A 21,600-nucleotide genomic window follows, 5' to 3' on the forward strand; every position below is an offset into this window, starting at 1 on the left:
GGTTTTGATATATGTATATATTGTGAGAAAAAGTACCCTGTTCTTAACGTTCCTGATCTAGTGTCTCAATTTAAAAACCACACACACACACACACAGGTTATATATTACATCTAACATTTATAAAAGTATAGCAGACCTTATTCCCCATTTCCACGGAGAATTATAGCCCAATTTGCTCAACAGTTTAGGGCACATTCTATCTCTTTACCTTTGTTTTCACTAGCCCAGTTATAACAGCGACCTGGCTGAAATGAACAAACGCTCTTGAATTCTCAGAGTCAGGTAAAGGAATGGGCAGGCTGGCCTGGAGAGGCGGCACCCGCCCCCCCCCCCCCCCCCCCCCCCCGCCCAGCCCATGCCAGCCTCGGGGTGTATGTGCAGAGAGGCGATAAATCAGGAGAGCAGTGAATTGGGACCCAATTCACAGTGCAGGGTGTGTGGGTGGGCTCGTGGCGGGATTCCGATACATTTTAGAGACTGCTCACCAGCAACTTCGTTTTACCCCATTTCGCCGTGCCCTCTGGCAGTCTTCTCTTTTTCAGGTGGCGTGCGGCAACTCGCCACTAGTGTCAGCTTGTTGTTGATGATGAAATGCAATAAAAGATCCATCGGACTGTGCCATACCGAAGATCTGCGTTATCAAAGGTCGTGTTGTGTAATGTGAAGATGGTAAAGTTTTTGGATAATTGTGCTGGTGGTCTTGGTCAATGCCAGCGTCTGTCCCTTTAGGTTTTTCCTTTATCAGCCCGGAGCCCTGCTCCCAGACCTCCTCCCTCCCCAGCACACACACTCAGAAGAGTGTTTACTCCTCACTGTAGCTCTGCACTAGCAGGAAACCAGAGCGGCTTTCTGAGGGTTGTCACGTTCCGTAGATGAAAGGCTGGGGTTTCGCACACAAAAATACCCTTCCACCTTTGACCCCTCTGGCACTTCTGGCTGTGACAGGTCCCTTATAAGCCCATCCCTGGACACTGTCAGCGTAAACATCATGGATATCGAACATGACTTCCTCTCTATCTAGAAAGCTTTCGAATCAAGTGTTCTCTCCTTGCTATTTCCCTACCGGGTCTCCATTTGCCTCTCCTCTGCGCCTCACGTATTTCTCCCTGATGTTTTGATCTGTGAGGACTTACTTGCCTTTGATTAAGGGTTCTGCTCTTAAGTGTTCTTTTTTAGTTTCTCCACTTTATCAAAAGATGCGAGGCACCTCGGGTGACCCAGTATCTCTGGCATAGTAAATCTGGGTGTCCAATGCGTGGACTTTTTTTGATAGATGACCTAATAGGCCTTATCCATCTCTAATTTCAGTGATTTTGTAAGACTGAATTATTTCTTCTTGTGCGCACTTGATTTTCTTCTCCTTGATCTTTCCTGGTTTTAATAATCACATGCAGTAGATTGTTTAGAATCTAATCTTGGGAACATGTGCCTTTTTCTTATGCAAAGACAAGGAAATGAAGCTTCATAAATCAGAATATTGTGCCTGAAGTATAATTTGTAGGGAACAAATGAACGAAATGTAAATCACTCTCAAGAAAGGCTCACTTTCATCTTAAAAGTCGGATTGAAAAAATCATGTGAGTACATTTGTAAGTGATGGAAAGGCATTCTGAAAACAAAATCTCAAGGTTAAAATCTGAAGGCAGAAGCGCCGTTAGAAGATACTTGAGCAACCCCAGCGCCGTCAGATGTTCTGTGTCCGTATGTGTGTTTGATCCCAGCGGTGACTCTCGTGACTGAGCACGTTCAAAAGACGAATTAGCATAGGGTCTGACTTTCAGGTCCTCACGAGTTTTTAAGGTTTGGGTATTTCACATAAAGCTCAAAGCTGTAATAATCCTATCCAGAAAATACACAGGACCTAAGGCAAAAAGAACCCCAGAACACTACTGTTTTATTTATCAAAGGAAGTCTGAAAGAAATGTTCTGAGTTCCAATTTTCACCTGTGTCCAGCTTGCATATCACTCTGTGACTAAGAGAGTACTCTAGGAATATTTACAACACATGCTAGGTTCTTTCTGATAGAAGCTTGGTATGAAAATGGCCCGGATGGCTGGGGCTGCGATGATGTGGCTCTGGGAAATGCAGCCCCAACCCAACGGAGATTTCATGTTCGAAGAGAGATTTGGACCTCACAATTCTATAAAGTCCTTCCTAAGGATGGTATCATCTAATTCTTCAGTTTAGGCACATTCTGAAGCTATTACTCACTGAAATAGTGAAGTTGTAACATTTGACATCTTTATGTAGAAGACTTAATTTAACCAATATAGTTTTCATCGAATTCAAGCTGTTGATGTTATGATAGCAATACATTTATCAGTTATGAGATGTTTTTTCCGATCTTCTGTTTTTAGTGGCTGATCAGTATTCATTGGAATCAGCCCTCCCTTTGGCAGAGGCTATCTCCTGGCTTCTGAGAGCGGGTGTTCTCACAGTCACAACTCGGTGGAGTGTGTGTTGGTTTACAGATTTTGTAGCTGAGGCACGTATGCTGCTATGCTCCATTACTCTGCATAGAAAGGAAAACATTTCCGTTATAGAGGCAAGCCCACTTCAACTGTCAAGAAGATGAAGCTCTTACAAGGGGCAAAGGACAATGCTTTATATTTCCTTACGGCGTTGTTATTTGTGACTTCGACCTACTTGTATTTTCTCGGTGTCTCCTGATTTAAGGAAACCCATCATACAAAACCCAAATTTATCAAATGAGGTATTAGTGAGTCTCATTTTGTTTTTGTTATTCTCTTATCAAATTCATAGGTTTTTCTAAGAAATTAGCTCAACTTAATGTGCAGCGTGGTGTAGTGGTGAAAAGAACAGGTGTTAAGCCTGGTGATCCTGGACTTGACACAAGACATCAACTCTTCTAGCTGGGGAGTCTTTGTCGGAATCCTTAACCTCTCTAGGCTTCAGTTTTCTCATCTGAAAAACAAACAGGAGTAAATGTGCCTACCTTGGAGAACCCAGTGAGTTCATTCATGTCAGGCATTTATCATAACACCTGGAGTAGAAGATAGATTATACATAGATGTTCATATGTATATAAAATGTATGTGTGCACATTTATGTATTTGTGATTTCCATAGTGCTCCAATATGTAGTACACTATGATTACATGTTTTATGGAAACGAGGTACACTTCTAAAATCAATTGACGATACACAGAACTGTTAGCAGAATTATCTTACCAATCATGTATGGCAGAGGTCACTGTTAAAATGCACCCTCATTCTCCGCACCCACATCTATGATGGCAGGTGACCTAGAAGCCTGCTGGATGGTGCAGGGAAGCCACCTGGGCTGTTTGAAAGCATGACCGGCAACAGGGCAGGTTTATGCCAGAGACTCACTCGGGCCTCCCTTTGTCCACTGCAGTGCTGTCAGGGCTTAGGACTCAGCGGAGATCTGAGCCTTGCAGGTTTGTTGGGTGGTGTCCTCAGGTTCAGCACCTGTGGAGGAAATGAAAGAAACGGGACTGGCCAAAAAGAGAAGTCGGGCTGTGTTTCTGGAGCTGCAGTTGACATTAGGACTTGTCCCAAGCTGGGGCCAGTGTACCTGGAGGGCTGGATCTTCCTACCTTCTCCTCCCCGCCTCATCCACCAGTCATTGGGTACAGGCCTGATCTTGGACAAGGTGGACCTTTCCAGCCCAGGTGAAAAGAAGGGTTGACAGCTAAGAGCAGTCAGCACACAAGACTCACCCGCAGCCCATGAGAAGCTCCCCAGTCCTGAAGGAGTGTCTGCATGGCATAGCACAAAGTCAATACCAGTCAGAAGAACTGATTACTCTTGGGAAGTGAGGTGGTCTAAGTTATCTGACCTCTAACGTTCTCTGCTGTTTATCCCTCTATTTTTCCTCTCACCCACCCTTCCATCAACCATTTATTGATGGCCTGCAATATGGCAGGCACTCTAATGAGGGCTAGAGGGTTTTTTGTTTTTTTTTAAAGATTCTCCTCTTTTTCAAGAGCTCTGTTCATATGCAGAGAAACGCTGGCAGCAGGACTGGTAGAGAAGATGAGTTTTGGACTTGGAAAATAATAATTCAGAGTTCTACCATCTCTTGCTATCTATGTGATCATGGTCATTCGAGTCCCCAAGCCCTTTTTTAAGAAACAGGTAATCACTGAGCCTGTCCAGAGGGCTGTCCCAAAGAATAAGGTAAAGATTGAGAAATTGTTCACAGTTTCTCCCAACCCATCATATTGTCCGGTAAGTTGTTGATGTTTTTCTCATTGACAATAATGATGATGATATCAGAGGTTCAGGGGTCAATTTCCATGTAACTCCTTTATCTTTGTTGGGTCAAACGAAAGATATCTAATCTAGGAGAAAAGTTCTGTTATTGAGTAACCTGACGCGTTAGACTCTTCACTCTTCACACTTTTTTACACTCAAGGTTTGTACACCTCAAGGCCCTTACGTTGCCAGGTGTGTTCTAGTGTCTACACCTTACAAGGCTTCTCGGCATTCAGCACAAATGGCCACTTCGCTTTCCTGACACACGCTCCTTCTGACACCTCATTCTCTGAGATTTCTTTCAGTGTCTCCAACTACTCCTTAGCAGCGTATCTGTTGGCCTGTCTCTCCGATCTACCTACTCAATTCTAGAGGACCTCGAGGGATCGGTCCTAGGGCCTCTCCTCTGTTTGTGCTCCCTTCCTATTTGACCATGGACTTGTATGTCAATGGTATGATGGTGGCTCCCAAGCCAAGCTCCAGACCTGACTTCTGTTTGGAGCTCCAGTATGTGCACTTACTTGCCCACTCTACATTTCTGTTGAATATCTCATAGGCAGTCCTAACCAAAAGGATTTATCTTCCCCATTGAATTTGCTCACTCAGTATCCCCCATGTCAACAACTGCAGATTCTTTTCTTATTGCCCAAACAAGAAACACAGGGATCTTCCTTGACATTCCCTTCACGCATGCCTCAGATACCTCATCTATCACCAAATCCTTCCGATGCTACGTGCAAAGTATTTCCTCTCTGCACATCTTCCCATCACCACCTGTTTAGTAGAAGCCACCGTCATCTATGGGCTCAACAAAAGTTCCAGTCTCCTTACTAGCTTCTCTACTTCCATTCCTGCATCCTCAGCTGAGATGATTTTGTACAGGCAGCCAGAGAGAGAGTTTTAAAATATAAGTTGCCTCATGTCACACTTGGAGTCAATAACAGGATCCTTGATTTGCCTCCAAGACCATGAATGATCTTGCCCTTGTCTGTTCCTCTCTCCTCATCTCAAGCCACTGGTCTGCACCCTTCCCACAAGTCCAACTTACTGGTCCTCTTGCCTTCACTGAAAGTGCTTTTCTATGTAAAACATTTGCCTCAAACTCACTCATCTGATTTGTCACCTATCTTTCTCATCCTTCAAGTCTTAGCCTGAAGGTTTCTTCAAATTTCCTCTTTCCATGCCTCAGTCTCGGGTTTCCTCCGTTTTTCTTAGGAAAACATTTTGTTCTTTTGCTCTTTTCCTTTATTGAAAGTACTTGTTTGGGTACTTTTAAATGTGTACTGCCCTCACTGAACTGCAGCTCTGAGCACCGAGACCGTATGGATTGTAGTTCCTGGTTACACCCAGCCCCTAGCCTAATGGTGGGCGTTAGAAGAGCACTGATTGTTTGTTAAGTGAATGCTGAACTGAAGTGTGCGCAGCCGTTCTATTCAGAGGCAGCATGAATTTGAATCAGATGTCTTGGTTCTGTTCTTTGCCAGTTACTGGCCCTGTGTCTTTGGGCAAGTTCCTTCACTTTTCTGGGCCTATTATCTTACCAAAGAATCGCACTTTTTTCTTTCATCTTCCTCTCTTTTTTACCAAATTTCTCCAGGTCTGTTTTGTTATTATTTATGATCAATTATAGAAAGAGTCAATTGTTGATTATGGAGTATTTTTATTTGTACCCACAGTGAACAAAGTTCTACAACAATGATTTGCAACTTTTTGAGTTTGAAGAATCCTTTTTTATGTGGTGGCATTGGTCCTTGAATACTGTCACTAGTGTGTGGTTGTTGGAGAAAACCCAAGTGGGCATTGCTTTCTTTCCAGACAATTCTTTTTTTTTTATTGATCAATTACAGTGTTCCTCATTTCCCCCCATTACTCTCCCCTGCCCTACCCACCCCAGCTTCCACTTGTATTCCAAACAATTCTTGAAATGTCTTGTTGAAACGTAGAGTTCTTTAGAGAAAGCTCAATCAGAGATCGCTTTACATAGCTGAGATACACATCCTGTAATAATGGAATTCTAAAAAGGGACATGAAGGACAGCTAAGTGACCTGAGCCCTCAAACAGAGGTTGAGCATAACAGTGAGTGGAGTCTACGTAGGCATTGGTGTCTGTAAATACGAATTGGCTACCATATGAAATGGATGTCCTGTACGTTTCATCTCTGGCAACAAAGGGATGTGCATCATCGACTTGCTGGGCCAAGTTGCCAGTCTTAGGACTCGTCATTATCATCATTCGCTGCTAATTTCTACTGAAAACTTATTTATTATGTGCCAGGCACTGTGCTAAGTGCTTTCCATGGGTCATCTCACTTCACCTCAAAACCACTCCTGCGACAGAGGTACTGCTATCACACCCATTGGCAAGATGGGTAGATGGAGACTTATGTTACATTCAGTGACTCGCTTAGGGCTGCATGACGTATAATTCATGGCGATGGGATTTGCCCCCAAGCATCCAACTCCATGGGCATTCTCTTCATCATCATAAAGCCGTTGTCCGTGCTGTCAGGACCATCTAGTTCCCCCTCCCCATCATGCCAGCAACCTTCGGGAGTGATCCAACTCTTCACAGCCTGAACTCCTCCCCTCCCCCTTTCATTCTGTCCCTCCCACCTTCCTTCTGCTCCGGCATTATAATAGAGTCTTTTCGAAAAGTCAAGGTATTGGCACCAAGACATGGAAAAGCTAATCAGTTCAGACGTACATGAAAATGCAACGTGGGACTGCTACCCTTAGGGTCTGCCACATCCCTCTAACTTGGGTTTTTCTTGACAAAGTTCGTTTTGACACCGTCATATATTATTTCACTAGTTTATTAAGCGGTATCCTGGATGGTGGCAATATATAAATGGAAAGACACACCTTGCTTTAAGGACCTCTAATTTAAGTAGGGAAGTCGACATTCTCACTGTAACATTTACCACTCATTCTTTACCTGTAGGTTCCAAGGGGAGTCAGGGGTGACTCGCTGAGGAAGAAAGACCTGAGCCAACCCTTGCAGCCCATCAGACGAGAAGAAAGACATTAGAAGGCAGAGCATTAGGGAGACGCAGCAAAGGAAACACTGAAAAGAATCTGTTCATGTTGCTTATCTTGCCCAAAATAACTTTTAGTGAGGTTATCTGTTGACATCAGATTTTGAACTTCAAGTTCAACCAGCTTATTTTACTCCCTTTTTGAAGGCAGAAAGGGACATTATTTCTATGTGCATTTTTATTGTATCTTCAGCATTGAAGCAATGCCAGACAGTATCAGTCAATGTTTCTGGTCTTGGTTCCCTCAAATTTTTGTTACTTATCAAAGAGTAGCTATCATTACTCTTTTATTCACGATGCCCCTTAAATCTCACTTGAAGTTATGAGTTTTAGGACATTTCAGGACCAAATGCACGGAGACTTTTACTTGTAAAACTGAGATGGAATTCCTGTTCTGCTACTTGTGTGCTTTGGTGCTTCCTCCGCAGGAAGGCCACTTTCCTCCACTTTAAAATGCAGATGGGAATGCTTCCTGAGGTGATTTGTGCATTCAGTGGGACAGTGAATGGAAAGGGCCTGACACATAGTAGGTGCTTTTCCCAAGAGCAAGTTTTGTGTTGGTTTGCCTACTCACCACCTGAGTCCCGTGAACCTCCAATACTAAGGATTCGTTTGTCTCTTGGATTAGCATTTTAAGGATCTGTTGTTTGAAAGCAAACATCTACATCAGTGCCTCTCAACCAGGGGCAATTTGCCCTTCAGTGGACATTCGGCAAAGCGCTGGAGATGTTCTGATAGGCGCAGGTGGTCCTGGAGTCTAGCGGGTGGAGACCAGGGACGCTGCAAAGCATCCTGCAGTGCACGGAACAGCCCTCAACTACGCAGCCTCAAATGTCAATAGTGCCCAAATGGACAAAGCTAAGCTGATAGGTCCCACTCTTCTTGCATATCATGTGGATGACTTTTGAAATGTGGCGTGCAATGAACATAATTTCCTTCTCCTTACTACCCTTCACTCCCCAGGAAGGATTCCCGCTGTTACCATCAGGATGCCATCCTCTCGGGTGCCCCCATCATAGTTTTGGAGTGAGCTACACCACTGCCCATAGGCTTTTGGGTGGGCCCTTTATCTTTCTTTGGGTCTGTTTTCTAAAAGTGGCAATGCTACTTTCTATTCTGCTTGCTTGGTAGAGGACTTAATCAGCACAACTTGGGAAAGAAGGTGTCATCTCATCCCCAAGGTATATGTGAACAAACCCAAGCCTACTGAGCTGATCAGCACAGTAGCCATGTAGCAAATAACTGTTTCATCCAACCCCTGACTTTCAGCTCCAAACCCAAGACCTCTCTCTTTTTACCAAGGCCTTCCCAGTAGATGTGATGGCCCTCGTGGTCTTTGGCCTGCAGGTGTTACCACATACAGCAGGCTTTCAAGTAACATCATTTTGTTCAACCTCATGTCATTGCAACATGGATGAGACGCCATAGGAACTTAACTCTTGTTTATATCCTGTCACCTCTGGCAAAATTGGTTTCATTATACATTGTTTCACTTAAAGTCACAGAACCTATCAAGGGCGTTAAATGAGGACGTACTATAATCACTTTTAGACAGTTTCATGCTTACTGATCTTGCATCTGCAGGTGATTTCTTTCTTTCTTTTTTTTTTTTTTTAGCTCCCTGAAGGCAGAAACACTGTTTTTATCCCTTTTACTGAATGTATGTGGAAGGAGGACAATCCTCACTTGTTAATTTTTCTGCTAAAGGAATCCCTGATACTAATAAAGCTAAACATTTAAAAGTTTGAGGAAAAACAATTCCTACGTATCAGGAAGAGAAAGTCAAAGTAGCTTTGAAACATTTTAAACAATACTTTGACAATGGGTCACTAGTTTAAATTAATTTGAGTGTAGCAGCCCGCGTGCCCATGCCTGTCCCTTTGACGTAGGAACACCGTACACGTCTGGCTGTTACGGCCATCAGTAGAATATCGACGGGGAGGAGGAGACTTGTCAGTAGGCATCTCACATGCTTCTTGGTAATTAATTTTAGAAGCTGTGTAATGCACGGTGGGTTGCTCACCTGGCGGCACACGATGAACAGAGAATCCCGAAACAATGCGTAAATATGCTGACAAATAAACGGCAGCACACCAAGAGTTTTGCTCTGCCTGTCAAAACCAGAAGAGACCTTGAAGGTTGTTTATGATGTCATAACTCTTCGGCAGTAGTCTGTGTTACGTTGGTGCCAGACTTCTTTGCTCAAAAAATCTACTCTGAGGTACAAAGGAAGTAATTACCAATCTTCCCGGCTACGAAAACAGAATCCCCAAACAAAACATTTAGGGTGTTTTGTTTTGTTTTTTTCAATTAATTTTGGAAGGGATTTGGTCATTCTGCGTACTACCAACAACACTAAAGGATTTAACCTTGAATTTACTGTTTGGAAGCTGTATGTTCTTCCTCACAGAGCAGAAAAATAGTGCATGACCACATTCTCACTCTGTTGGAAAAACATTATGATATATAATGTCTTTCTGAATTTCTGTTTCTGGTGGGAATTAGCTTTTTCCTATTAATATCATCAGCACTTGAATATATCCAACCAAAAAACTATACTGTCTAAAACAGTCTTTTTACCTAAATCTGGTTTAAAAGTATCAATATATGCATACAGTTCCCATCAGTATGGTACATTACTTACAGTAATCACAAGGCAAATATCCATTAACCCTTCTCCCCCTCGGCCCAGAGAAGGGCCTTCAGTTAACTGCCAGGCATCTGAAAGTAACCAAGTGAGTGACCAGCCTTGGCGCTCAGGCTGGGAAGAGCGGGCTGTGCTCGCAGGTGGAAGTGAGAAGAGACGTGTTGGTCTTGGAAGGTTTTGTGCACGTTGCTGCCAGGAAATGAGGCAATGGGTTGGCTGACTTCCGAATCGTTGGTAGCCCTGGTACTGGTGACTCCCAGTCACCTTTGGGAAAGTAGGCATTGGGCGGGGGTTAGTAAGGAGGAAGGGTTGGCAATGCACGTTTAGGGTATAAAAAACAGAGGACTAGTTCAGGCTGTTAATTTAGAAGAGGCTTTAAAGAATAGAGTCACAGAGCCTGAAGTCCATTCCCAAAGTCAGTTGGAACCCTGAAGGCAAGACTGCCCAAATCACTTTCCATTGCCAGTGGGAGGGACGATGTGGCAGAAAGAGGGTTAAAAGTCAGATGTTGAAAGAGGCCATTTGTCAGCCAAGTATGACCCATGCACACGATTTGTTTGGCTCTCAGAGGATGGAAAACATGGGCAAATTTTAAATTGGGAGATTTCATAAGACTTCTGGATTTTCAGTTGTTCTTAAATATAGAAGTAGCAATACTCAGCCTGTATTCTAGCAAAAATAGTTGTAGATAGCTGGTTTTAGGGGAATAAAACTGACTAGTCCACTGTGGTCCCCCTAACCCCATCGTCCCTTAGAGTGGTGTTCTTCATACCTTTTGTCGTCCTGACGACATCTGACTTTGTGACCTCTGGCGGTACATCACACTTACAGAAGTATGCAATCGGAATTAAGGTGTATTCCAAATAATTTGCAGGGAATGCTAATTAAAATATCAAATTTTGCCAGTGATTAATATTTTGAAAATAAATTCCCATAGGTTCCTACTTTTCTTACTCTCCTACCCTGTGATGGGCTTTCTTGAAATGGAGATAAGCTGGACAGGACAGCGAGTCAGCTGAGAATTACTCACAAGCTTGGACCTGTAAGTCAAGATTCTCCTGGGTGCAAGAGCTGCGAATGAGCTCAGCTCACTAACCTCCACCCCCCAGTGTTACTTACATAAAAATGAGAAACCCAGGGGTGTCTGACTGCAGCAGGCCCGGCTCCATGCAGGAAATCAAATCTTGCCACCTTATCTCTCTCCCGCCTCCCTCACCCTCCTTTTCCCTTTCTGTCTCAGCTCTGTCCCTCTGCTGTCTCAATTCTCTGGCACAGATCCCTCCATATGGTGACAAAGACAGTCACGGACAGCAAGTCTTGGCTTATGTTGTCCCTCGAGACGTGATCTAAGTAAGAAAGACAACTTCTCTCTGAGAAACCATCGCAATTCTAGTAAAGAGTGTTTATTATTTGCCTGGTATGGGTTACACAGTCAGGATTAATTTAACAACTACCATATTGCCTTAGTGCCTACCTCGAGTCAGGCCCTGCTCTTGTGGATCTTACCTTGTGGGAGCAGGCCGAAGGGAATCCCGAACTAAAAAATAAACTTAATGAGCAAGAAAATTATACAGTATTTTAGAAGTGAAAATGCTACAGAAATTTTTTTTTTAATTTTTACTATGCCCATCAGGTGACGAGGAGCAGCTTTCAAAAGACAAAGGGGAGATTCTTTTACCAGAAATGGGTAGGGATGCAATTAAGGCAAAAATTAATTAGTCATAATATTAGTTCCACAAATGGGAGTGTTTCACGGCTGTGAAGATCAGGTGTGTGTCTTCTGTGTGGTGCCTACCAGGTGGGCATGGTGAAGTGGCAGGTGAGACACCCCACGGCATGCTTCCTGCCACACAGTTCACGCTCTGCACTGTCCAGTATCTTGGAGTTCCCTAAATGGACCCTTTGGTTTTCCTGGCTCTGCCTTTTCCTATGCTGTTTCTTGTGCCTCAAATGCACTTCTCCCTCCCTCCTGACTCCTGTTTTGTTTGTTTGTTTGTTTGTTTGTTTTGTTTGTTTTTTGCCCAAGAGCCCCAGCTAAGTTAGGTGCCCCACCTATGGGCTGTCAAAGAACCTGTGTGCTTGTTCCTCTACCAGGGAAAGTATCTCTCCTACTGCTGAGCGCTGTGGCCTGCTCAGCCCATGCTGTAGATGTAGGCAGCCTGCACAGTGAAGGAGTGGACGGTTCAGCAGCTGCTCTCGAGGATTCCGCGGCGCCCGTCATACCACACTGAGTGCAGACCCTTCCATCACAGCCTTGTGCAGCGGGAAGTTACGCCAGCGCTTGCACTGCTGGCCTTTAAGTCATCAGAAACAGTGACCTGTCTGGGCCATCGGTGTCTCCCCTGCCCCAGTGCGGATCCCCATGTGACAATTGGCAGAAGTGGGCTTGGGGAGCACATTAGGTCAGTTTGAAGAGTCCCTGGTCAGCACCTCAGGGAGGGGGTTAAGGGCATGGCTTAGTGTGTATGTGATCCCAGACCTGCAGTTTCGTGTGCATATGGCCTTCAGCTGTGTGTACTAGCTCTTAATTAATTATAGTTAATAGTAGCATCTGCAGAGAATTGTTGAAAATGAGGTAATCCATGTAAAGCTCTTGGGACTGTGTTTAACACATAGTGACTGCTTAATAAATGTTTGCTCTTGGACTCATTGTTATAATGAGGACGAGGAGGAGGAAGAGAAGGAGGCCATCCAAAGAACTGTACAACCCAAACTGTATCCTCATAGTGACACCAGTTTGCTAAGGGCATGTGTGTTATGTCATTCGGTCCTCACAGTCACCCTGTGAGATAGTGTCATTTTCATCCCCACTGTGGAGATGAGGAAATTAAGACTCAGAGGTGCTTTTCTGGGCATGCATCTCTGCCTCTTAGCTCCAGAGCTCATGCTTTTGCAATTGCGTCTCTCTCCTTATTTCTTTGTTCCAGAAATTCCAATTTTGGAATAATGGTGAGATGGAGAAACACGGGTTCAGGCAGTAGGACACTGCTTTTATGCCCAACACCTGTCACTCTGTTTCTCTGGCCCAGCCAGGCCTGAAGTAGGATGCTGGCCTTTACCTGAGAGCAGGTTTGGAGCTGACCCAGTAAACAAGTGGCCATTTGTTTGGGGAACTGAACAGTGACCTCTATTCCTAGCAGAAAAGAGGCCCTGCATGTAATTCAGCCACTTCTCTGGGAAAGGTGGGCTCCCAACCACTTGCAGTGGTACCAAGACTTCCCAGTGGGGGGCAGGCTGAAGGCACATCCTCCAGCTAACCCTGAAATTTCCAACTGTGCTTTATGACACGTAATCTTTCATCTTTAAAAGCTGTGACAGGGCTTTTGTGACAATTGTCTGAGCTGCAAAGATGGGGGTGGGGGGTGGGTACCTGAACTAAAGACCAAAGACCACTTGGGGCTGAAGGTTGGAGATACATGTTGAAACCTAAATCTTGCCCCCATTTCTTACATGGTTTTAGAAAGTCACTCTCCCTGAACCACAGCTCTCCATGTGGACACCATGAGTCCTGGGCCCTGCTCAGAAATCTCAGAGGTTCCCTCCAGCTCGTGGTAGACTGAATAAGGGCCACCTGGAGATACAAGGTCCTAATCTCTGAACCTGTAAATGTCACCCTATAGGGAAAAGGGGTCTTTGTAGTTGTGATTACGTTAAGGGTCCTCATATGAGGAGGTGACCCTGGATTAGTTCCGTGGGCCCTAAACCAAGTTCCTGCTGTCTTTATAAGAGAGAGGCAGGGTGAGATTGCACACATGGCACAGAGGCCGAGATTAGAGTGATGTCACAAAGGAGAGTGGCAGCCAGGAAAAGCTGGGAGTTTCCAGGAAGGACTGTTCCCGACAGCCTCCAGAGGGAATGTGGAGGCCAGGCTGACACCTTGACTGCAGCCCAATGAACCTGATGTTGAGCTCTGGCTCCCAGGACGCTGTGGAGTAAATTTCTGTTGGTGTAAGCGCCATGTGCTGTGATTTGTTATGGCAACCCTAGGGGACAAATCCACTCCTCTCTGAGTCGATGGTCTCTCCCCCGTTCTTGCTGCCCATCCATCCAGCAAGGCTGATAGTCTCACTTGGTGCCTGTTCAGAAACAGAACAAGACACTTGTCTGTCTTTAAGCCTGCAGGAAGGTGAAGTACTCATTTCATCTCAAGTTCTCTATTTCTTTCACTTAGTATGTGTTTCTGTGGTTGCCACTGATGAAATGCAGCAGCACTCCCCGCGCCCCCCCCCACCCCCGCTGCTACATTCAGTTCCTCATGGCTGTTGTCCTATCTGAGAGTCAGTTTTCAATCAAGTGTCTTCCATCAGAAAAGACAGAAATGTCTGGACCTTGAGACCATCAGTATGTGAATAACGAAGACATTCATCTTAGCACCAAACATATTCAATCAATAGGTATTTCTTGAGCATTACTATGTAACCAGCACATGGACAACAATAGGGAACTTGTGACAATAGGGAACCTGACAGGAAAAATACTTGTTCTAATGGAGCTGGCATTGTCATGGGTCACAGACAATAAAGCTTTTATATATGCACTCAAGCTTCAGTTGCAGCAAAATTCTAAATTTCCAAGATTGTCAGCAGAGCACCAGATCTGTGTGTCTGCTGGGTGAACTTCCTCATGGAATAGGCCCTGGCTGGAACTTCTACAAGGGGACTGGGAAATATTTTTAGCACTGAAGACACCTTCTGGGTTACAGCAGTACAGAGCTTGGATCACAAGAGGGTCCTCTTATTTCTCTAAATTCCACTACAGTATGCCTATGCTCACCTCGCCCCTCCAGTCAACTCAGAGCTCTGGGTTGTGAGGAGTGTGTCGAAGGAATGAAAGCACTATGGAGAAGAAAGAATATTCTCACTGCCCTCCTTTGTTGCTTTCTATCCTTTTTATTACTTCTCCAGATCCCCACTTCTCTTAAGAGAAAAAAAAAAAATAGCAGTAACACTAATGAGATTTCCTCCAACTCCTCCTCTCTAGGAGCGGTGGCTGCACTTCCTGCACTGAGAGGACGCCCCCCGCTGTTGGGACTTCTGATGTCTGCTTTCCTTCACAGCCCACTTCTAGGGATCCCAAAGCCATTCAGAATATATCCAGGATGCCACCACTCCTTTGCACTCCTTCACCTCCACCCGTGTCCAGAGCACCATCACTTCCTGTTTTGACGCCCCCAGCAGTGTGCTGACTCTTCTCATTGCCCCTACCCTTCCCTCCCAACCCCTAACCCATCCTCCACATGGTGACCATGGAGAACCTTCAAGTACATGGGGTCCACATCACCGAAGTCATCCCTCGCACAAACCTTTCCACGTTCAGAATGAAGCCAAAACTCCTCAGCAAGGCCCAGGAGGCCCTGTCTGATCTGCCCCCTGCCAGTCTTTCAAACCCCATTTCTCGTCCTTTTCTCGTCCTGCCTATGCTGCTGCCCTCGTGACACTAGCCTTCCTGCCATTTCTCTAATTGGTGTGACACTTGGAGATGTTCCAGTGATACCTCTTCTGAGAGGCCTTTTCTAACCACACAAACTCCAAAAAGTCCGTCTTGCCAATGGGGGTCCCTGTCTGCCCCTATGTATCAGCATATTTGTATATTGCCTGTCTCTCAAACTAAATGGTAAACTCTCTGGAGAGAGAACACACCACTGGTCTCCGTAATCCCAGCACACAGAACAGTGCCAGGCATTCGTGGTGCTCAATAAGCACTTGAAAAAAGGAAAAGTAAAAGGCCAGGAGTGCAATCCATTGGAAGGACTTGGTGCTTCCTTCATCTCCCAGGGTCTAGGAGTCCATGAATGGCCCTGCAGCCTAGATCACCTGAATGGCAGTGTAGGGTCTCAGGAAATCTAGGTGGTGCTGCTTTCTTGAGATTGAATTGATTTTTCCCTCCTTGATTCCTTCCTGTGTAGGCAGCAGCCTGCAGAGCACACTGAGTAAATTTAGGACTTAGTAAGTGCTCAATAAATGTTTGTTGCATGAACAATTGGGTTTCTATGATAAACAACAATAAGTAACAATACAAATTGTAAAAAAGGGTGCCACTGATTGACTACTTATCACTCTCCTGATACCTGCATCAAAAGCAGCATCACACTTATTGGGGACACTCTTTTATTTTGTGGTCAACAGGAAGGGGTGGGATAGGAGATTGATGGGACATTTGCTCCTGGAAATGATCTAATTGCTATAAAGGTTTTCCAGAAGTCAGGACCTGGATGGCACTCTAGAAACCATCTAAGGAAAATAGTGACAGACTTTGCCTATAAGATTCTCAGCGTGCCGATTAACCCCACCTTCTGACTGTTGGGTTCCTTGTGTGAAGAGGTAGACCATTTGTCTTCTGAAGTGTATGTGCTGTTATACCCGAAGACTTGCCATTGGTCACATGTACTGGCCTCTGTGTATTCTTCATCAATCGAGAAAAGATCTGCAGTGTGACGACTGGGGCTTTGGGGGCGAGAGCACAGGGTGGTGCTGTGGGCATTTGACAACAATCATTCTCTGTATTTCTTGTCTCGGCTCTCATGATGGAAGTATGCTTATTTCAAGGCAAGCACAGGGAGGGGGAAAGTAGGGAATCTGATGGAAACCACAGTAACAGGGGAAGTATGCAGATCTTCCAGGGAAGGAAAGGGGCTGAAAGGAGGCCGCGTCAGGCCCTCCAGGGCCCGGGTGTGTGCAAGCTGCTGACATTCACCCCCAAGGCTCCTAGTTTTGCAGTCTGCAGATGCTGGCCCTCACCCTCCTCCTCGCCCTCACCACCGCTGGAACCCTTGCCTTAGGCCAGTGATGGGGATGAAGGCTTAGCCCCCACCAGCTGGAGGTGCAACCCAGCACCTGGGGTACAGCAGGGAAGTTCCTGCTGCAGGTTGAAACTGGAACTTTAAATGCGTATTTCCCAGAAACGTTATTGTAACCTGGGTTAAATGGCATTGGAGTTTCTCTCCAACCGCAGTTAGAGCATCCAGGTCTTCAGCTCACTTGTCAGTGATAGGGGCCAGCCTCAGAGCCATCACCCAAGGAAGAGCATTGTTTCTATGGAAACCCGCAATCCATGACCCAGATACCCAGGTTAAAATGTTGCTGTTTTATTTAACTCAGTCTGTGGGTCAGTTGGGGATTGGCAATATTAGATACAAATCAGGCTTCTCTTTTTTTTTAATCTGTGCAGTTTTTTTTCATCCAGATTATGCATTCCTGTCAGGTAGAATAATGGGGGGCCCTGTGTCCTAAAGAGTCTGTGTTTAGATGGAAACTTCTGCTACGGCAGAATTAGCCAAGGCTAAGATGGAAACCCTTCTCCAGCCCTTGTTCATTTGCTTTTCCTTTTATTTCCCGAAACCCCGCAGGGCGAGCCTTGCTGAGACTTACTGACAAAAAGCTTGAACGAATGGGGATTGCCCAGGAAAACCTCCGGCAGCACATCTTACAACAGGTGCTCCAGCTGAAGGTGCGAGAAGAAGTCAGAAACCTACAGTTACTCACACAAGGTACCCGCTGCTTTCTAGTGGGTGGGTGGAAGGGGAGACCGGAGGGAGGCACTCCAACCGCTGTGACGCAGGGGAGCCGGGGGGGGGCTCTGTCGTTGTTTTGTTGTGTTGTTGTTCATTCGTTTGCAGCACTTTATTTATTTAAAACAGGATACAGATTCAAAGACCACTTTCTTCCTGAAGCACCTCGTTTTCATAGCTCACTAGGCAAAAGGATGCACAAATGAGTAACAGATGGGCAAACAGTGTTGCCTTAGCCAATTTCAAGGTCATCACATAGCTTACAACTTACACAGCTGGGTAAGTTGTGCACTGCACAACCCCAGAGAGGACCAGTCACAGAGGTCAGGACCCCTGGAGTTGTCCAGGGTACCGTCTGCACACCTATGCACTGCGGCCCAAGCCGTCTCCGTCTGAGTGCGGGCGCTGAGAGGGTCTTGGGCTTTGCGTGACCCCGTGGTTCCTGTGACCAGTGATGTAAGTGCGATTTTAGTCGTGTTTTGTTTTACTTTGCTTCCCACTGACCGATGGGAGAAAAGCATTTTAGAGGAATGTGTCTATATGTATATATGTAAGCACACGCACACTTTAGAGTTTGTGAGAAACTATTTAGAATCTTGAAAATAGAACCATTTTTAAAAACAGGCTATAGGGAATTTAAAACTGGAGTGTTGATGCCATATAATTCTAAACAAGAACCATTAATAACTTCAGTATGTTGAGAGCACTTAAGCGTCCTATCCCTGGAAGTGAGAGTGTACAGCTGGAATTTGAAGAAAACCTTAAGTTGCACTATATGGAATGTGTAGGTCTACGTAAGATTTCATTGCTATCAACCTCTGTTGGCTATAGCCCTTTGTTTTATTTTAATGCCCATTATATATCACTTTAAATGAAAGGATAATAAAATATGTATCTTCAAGCCTTGGGTATTTTCAATCCATAGAATATTGTAATTGCATGCATACTGATATTGGAGAAATCTGGGTCAGCCAAGTTTCACGTTACTGCATTTAGATTAACCCAGTAATAGTCGACTTGCCTAGAGGAAGTAATGTACTACCTGAAAGATGCCTGCTCCAGACGGTAAATGCAAACTTCAAGTGATAGGAAAATAGTATTGTTTATTTGTTATGCCTTATTGGTACTGGTCTCCAGAGACCCCCACTGGTAAATTTATAGGTACTGGTACGTTGAGTAATTTAAATTTGCATTTGACATATTGATATACATTTAATTTTCTTTGAAGAAGTAAATAGAGATTCGAAGACTTCCCACAAGAAAGTCCAACACAGTTGTATTTATAAAACTGAAAAATTTGAAATAACCTAGAGGTCCAGCAGTATGGAGGGAATCAAGTGGTTCTGCTTAAATTCATAAGGTCTAGCCCTGGCCAGTGCAGCTCAACTGGTTGGGCATCATCTTGTGAACGAAAAGGTCACCAGTTCAATTCTTGGTCAGGGCGCATGCCTGAGATGCAGGTTCAATCCCTAGTCAGTGCATGTACAGAAAGCAACCAATTGATGTTTCTCTCTCTCACTGATGTTTCTGTCCCTCTCCTTCTCCCTCCTTTCCCCTCTCTCTAAAATAAAACAAAAAAAATCAAAAGATCCTGTGTAATGCAGTCATTTACATTCCATCTTCAAAGAATATATAATACCATGAGAAAGTATTTAAGAAGTAGTAGGAAGTAGGGGAAACCCATATATAAAATTTTATGTACAATATGAGCCCAATTTTGTAAAAAATCATATTTTTATATGTGAATATAAAATGGGCTATAAATTAATATACCAATATTTTAATATTCTCTATAGGTGGTGGGAATGTGGGTGCCTTTAATTTTTTCTTTGTATTTCCTGTATTTTACAGATTTGCTAGTACAAACCCATATTACAGTGATAATCAGAAAATACACATTTTGTAAGCTTCCATCATAGGCGTCTCTCTGCCAGGTTCTATTTAGTATCTGAGGTTTCCTCCCCTCTTCTGTTTTCCTCCTGTGGTGATGTATAAAAAACGATACCTGAATTTATCACGTGTGCCTCACACTCTTTTTCTCTCTGCTACTGTCAGCCTGAAGCCTGTTTGCTTTGCAAAATCATTTTCTACAGCTTTCATTGCCCTAGATGCATAATATATAAGATTTTTCCTGAGATAGTACTCAAGTCTATTAAGCTAAATATATGTTTGTGTTCTGGGAGGGTAATGCTAAGTTCAGCCTTTTCAATTCAGTTGTTGCCACTTCCCCTAGCCTTGAAAAGCTGTGCATTTTGGATCCCTCCATTCTATTCCCTTTAGAAGAGGTAGCATTCTCCAGCTCTTAGATATTTTGTCTGCACTCATATTGCCTTTCTTACTGCTTGTCCTTTACATGTTAATGTTGAAACTCATTTTATGTCAGGCAGCCTTTAGAAAATCCATAGCCTTATCAAAAAGATGGTTTCTTTTTAAAACATAAAACAAAAAGTTGGCAAGGTTGTTTTTTCTTTTTTGACTGAAAATAGAAATTCTAAAGACAGCTGGGTTTGCCTTAAAATATTTTGGGTATAGGTTTGCTATAATAAGAATTGAAGGATGGAAAATAGACTTTGGGTGGTGAGCACGCAGTCGTGTATATAGATATTGAATTATAATGTATAGCTGAAACGTATACAATGTTATAAACCAATGTTACCTCAATTTTAAGAAAAAGAAAGAAAAAATTGCCCATTTAAAGTCATTCCTCATTTCCTCCCAACACCCCCCAACCACCAGCCCTTGGAAACCTCTAATCTACTTTGTCTCTTTGCCTATTCTGGACATTTCCTATAAATGGAATAATTTCATACGTGGTTATTTGCAATTGGCTACTTTGACTTAGGCTAATGTTTTTCAAGTTGACCCATGTTGTAAGCCCGTGCCAGCATTTCACTTCTTTTTATTCCCACATAATATCCCATTGCCTGCGTGTAGCATTTTATTTATCCATGAATTAGTTGACGGACATTTGGATTCTTTCTGAATCTTGGCTATTATCAATACTGCTATTTTCACCATTTGTGCTCAAGTTTTGTGTGGACCTGTTTTCATTTCTCTCGGGTATATTGCTAGGAGTGGAATTGCTGAGTCATATGATAACTCCATATGTAACCATGTGAGGAGCTGCCAGACTGCTTTCCAAAGCAGCTGCACCATTTCACATTCCCATAAGCAATGCACGAGGGTTCCAATTTCTCCACATCCTTGCCAACATTTGTTATTGTCTTTTTGATTATAACCATTCTGATATGTGTGAAGTGGTGTCTCACTGTGATTTCGATTTGCATTTCCCTGATGGCTCACGATGCTGAGCACATTTTCATGTGCTTATTGACCATTTGGGTATGTTCTTTGGAAAAACATCTATTCAGATCCTTTGCTTATTTTTTAATTGGATTGTTTGTTTTCTCCAAGTTTTGTTTTTGACCTGCCACATTTTACCATGTTTGATTACCCACTTTATTTACAAGATCAAGAGCTAAATATCTGGCCGCCATTTGCAAAGAGGAGACCCCATCCTCAAAGGAAGAGGTCTTGCTACCTCCAGAGGCTTTCGAAAGAGCCTGCCACAAACTTGGAAATCACCTCCGTAATGAAATAAATGACTAGACTCTAAATATTTTCTCTCAAGGAAACAACATTAATTTGGATGTAGAAATTAAACACACAAACATCAAATCAGTTGCATCAGTTTGTAATCAGACCTCCAAATTAGATACACCCATCTGAATGCTCATTTTGCCATGTTTCTAGAGGAAATAAAATAATAGATAATTAAGCCGACTTTTCCAACTTTTGATTACTCTTTTAAAACTTGTCTTAAGCTTTGAATTCTCCACCAGTCGTTTTCACCCAGCTGTCCAGGAGCCCCAGGTCAGTAATAGGACCTAGGGGGTCGGAAACAGACTGGGAGAGCTGGTCCTAGCCAGTGTGTTACCTGAAGTCACACAAGGAAAACCAAGTATTTGCCCTCCTTTTGCTTGCTCTCCTCCTTCTGGATGCTGACCAAAAGACAAGAACTATAAGGCATTTAAGAAATGTGTGCGGTGGATGCATAGTAAATATATCTGTTTATAAGCACTAGTAATGCATCCTGACAGCAATTCCTGAACCTGCTCATCAGCTCCAGCCTGGGCTGTCTGTTAGCTGAAATTCTGGCCTCTGATTT

General features: G+C 43.9%; 1 protein-coding gene across 10 annotated transcripts in view; it reads left to right on the forward strand.

Moving 5' to 3' along the window:
• Positions 1 to 21,600, forward strand: part of SAMD12 (sterile alpha motif domain containing 12) — a 316,862-nt gene that overhangs the window by 155,409 nt on the left and 139,853 nt on the right. For all 10 annotated transcript variants that reach the window (XM_045181701.3, XM_045181702.3, XM_053929275.2 and 7 more), the window contains one exon: positions 17,271 to 17,411. In XM_045181701.3, the coding sequence (XP_045037636.2) occupies positions 17,271 to 17,411 (141 nt within the window). The remainder of the gene's footprint in view (positions 1 to 17,270; positions 17,412 to 21,600) is intronic.

This window comes from Desmodus rotundus, chromosome 8 (genome assembly GCF_022682495.2).
Source record: "Desmodus rotundus isolate HL8 chromosome 8, HLdesRot8A.1, whole genome shotgun sequence".
Lineage (NCBI taxonomy): Eukaryota > Metazoa > Chordata > Mammalia > Chiroptera > Phyllostomidae > Desmodus > Desmodus rotundus.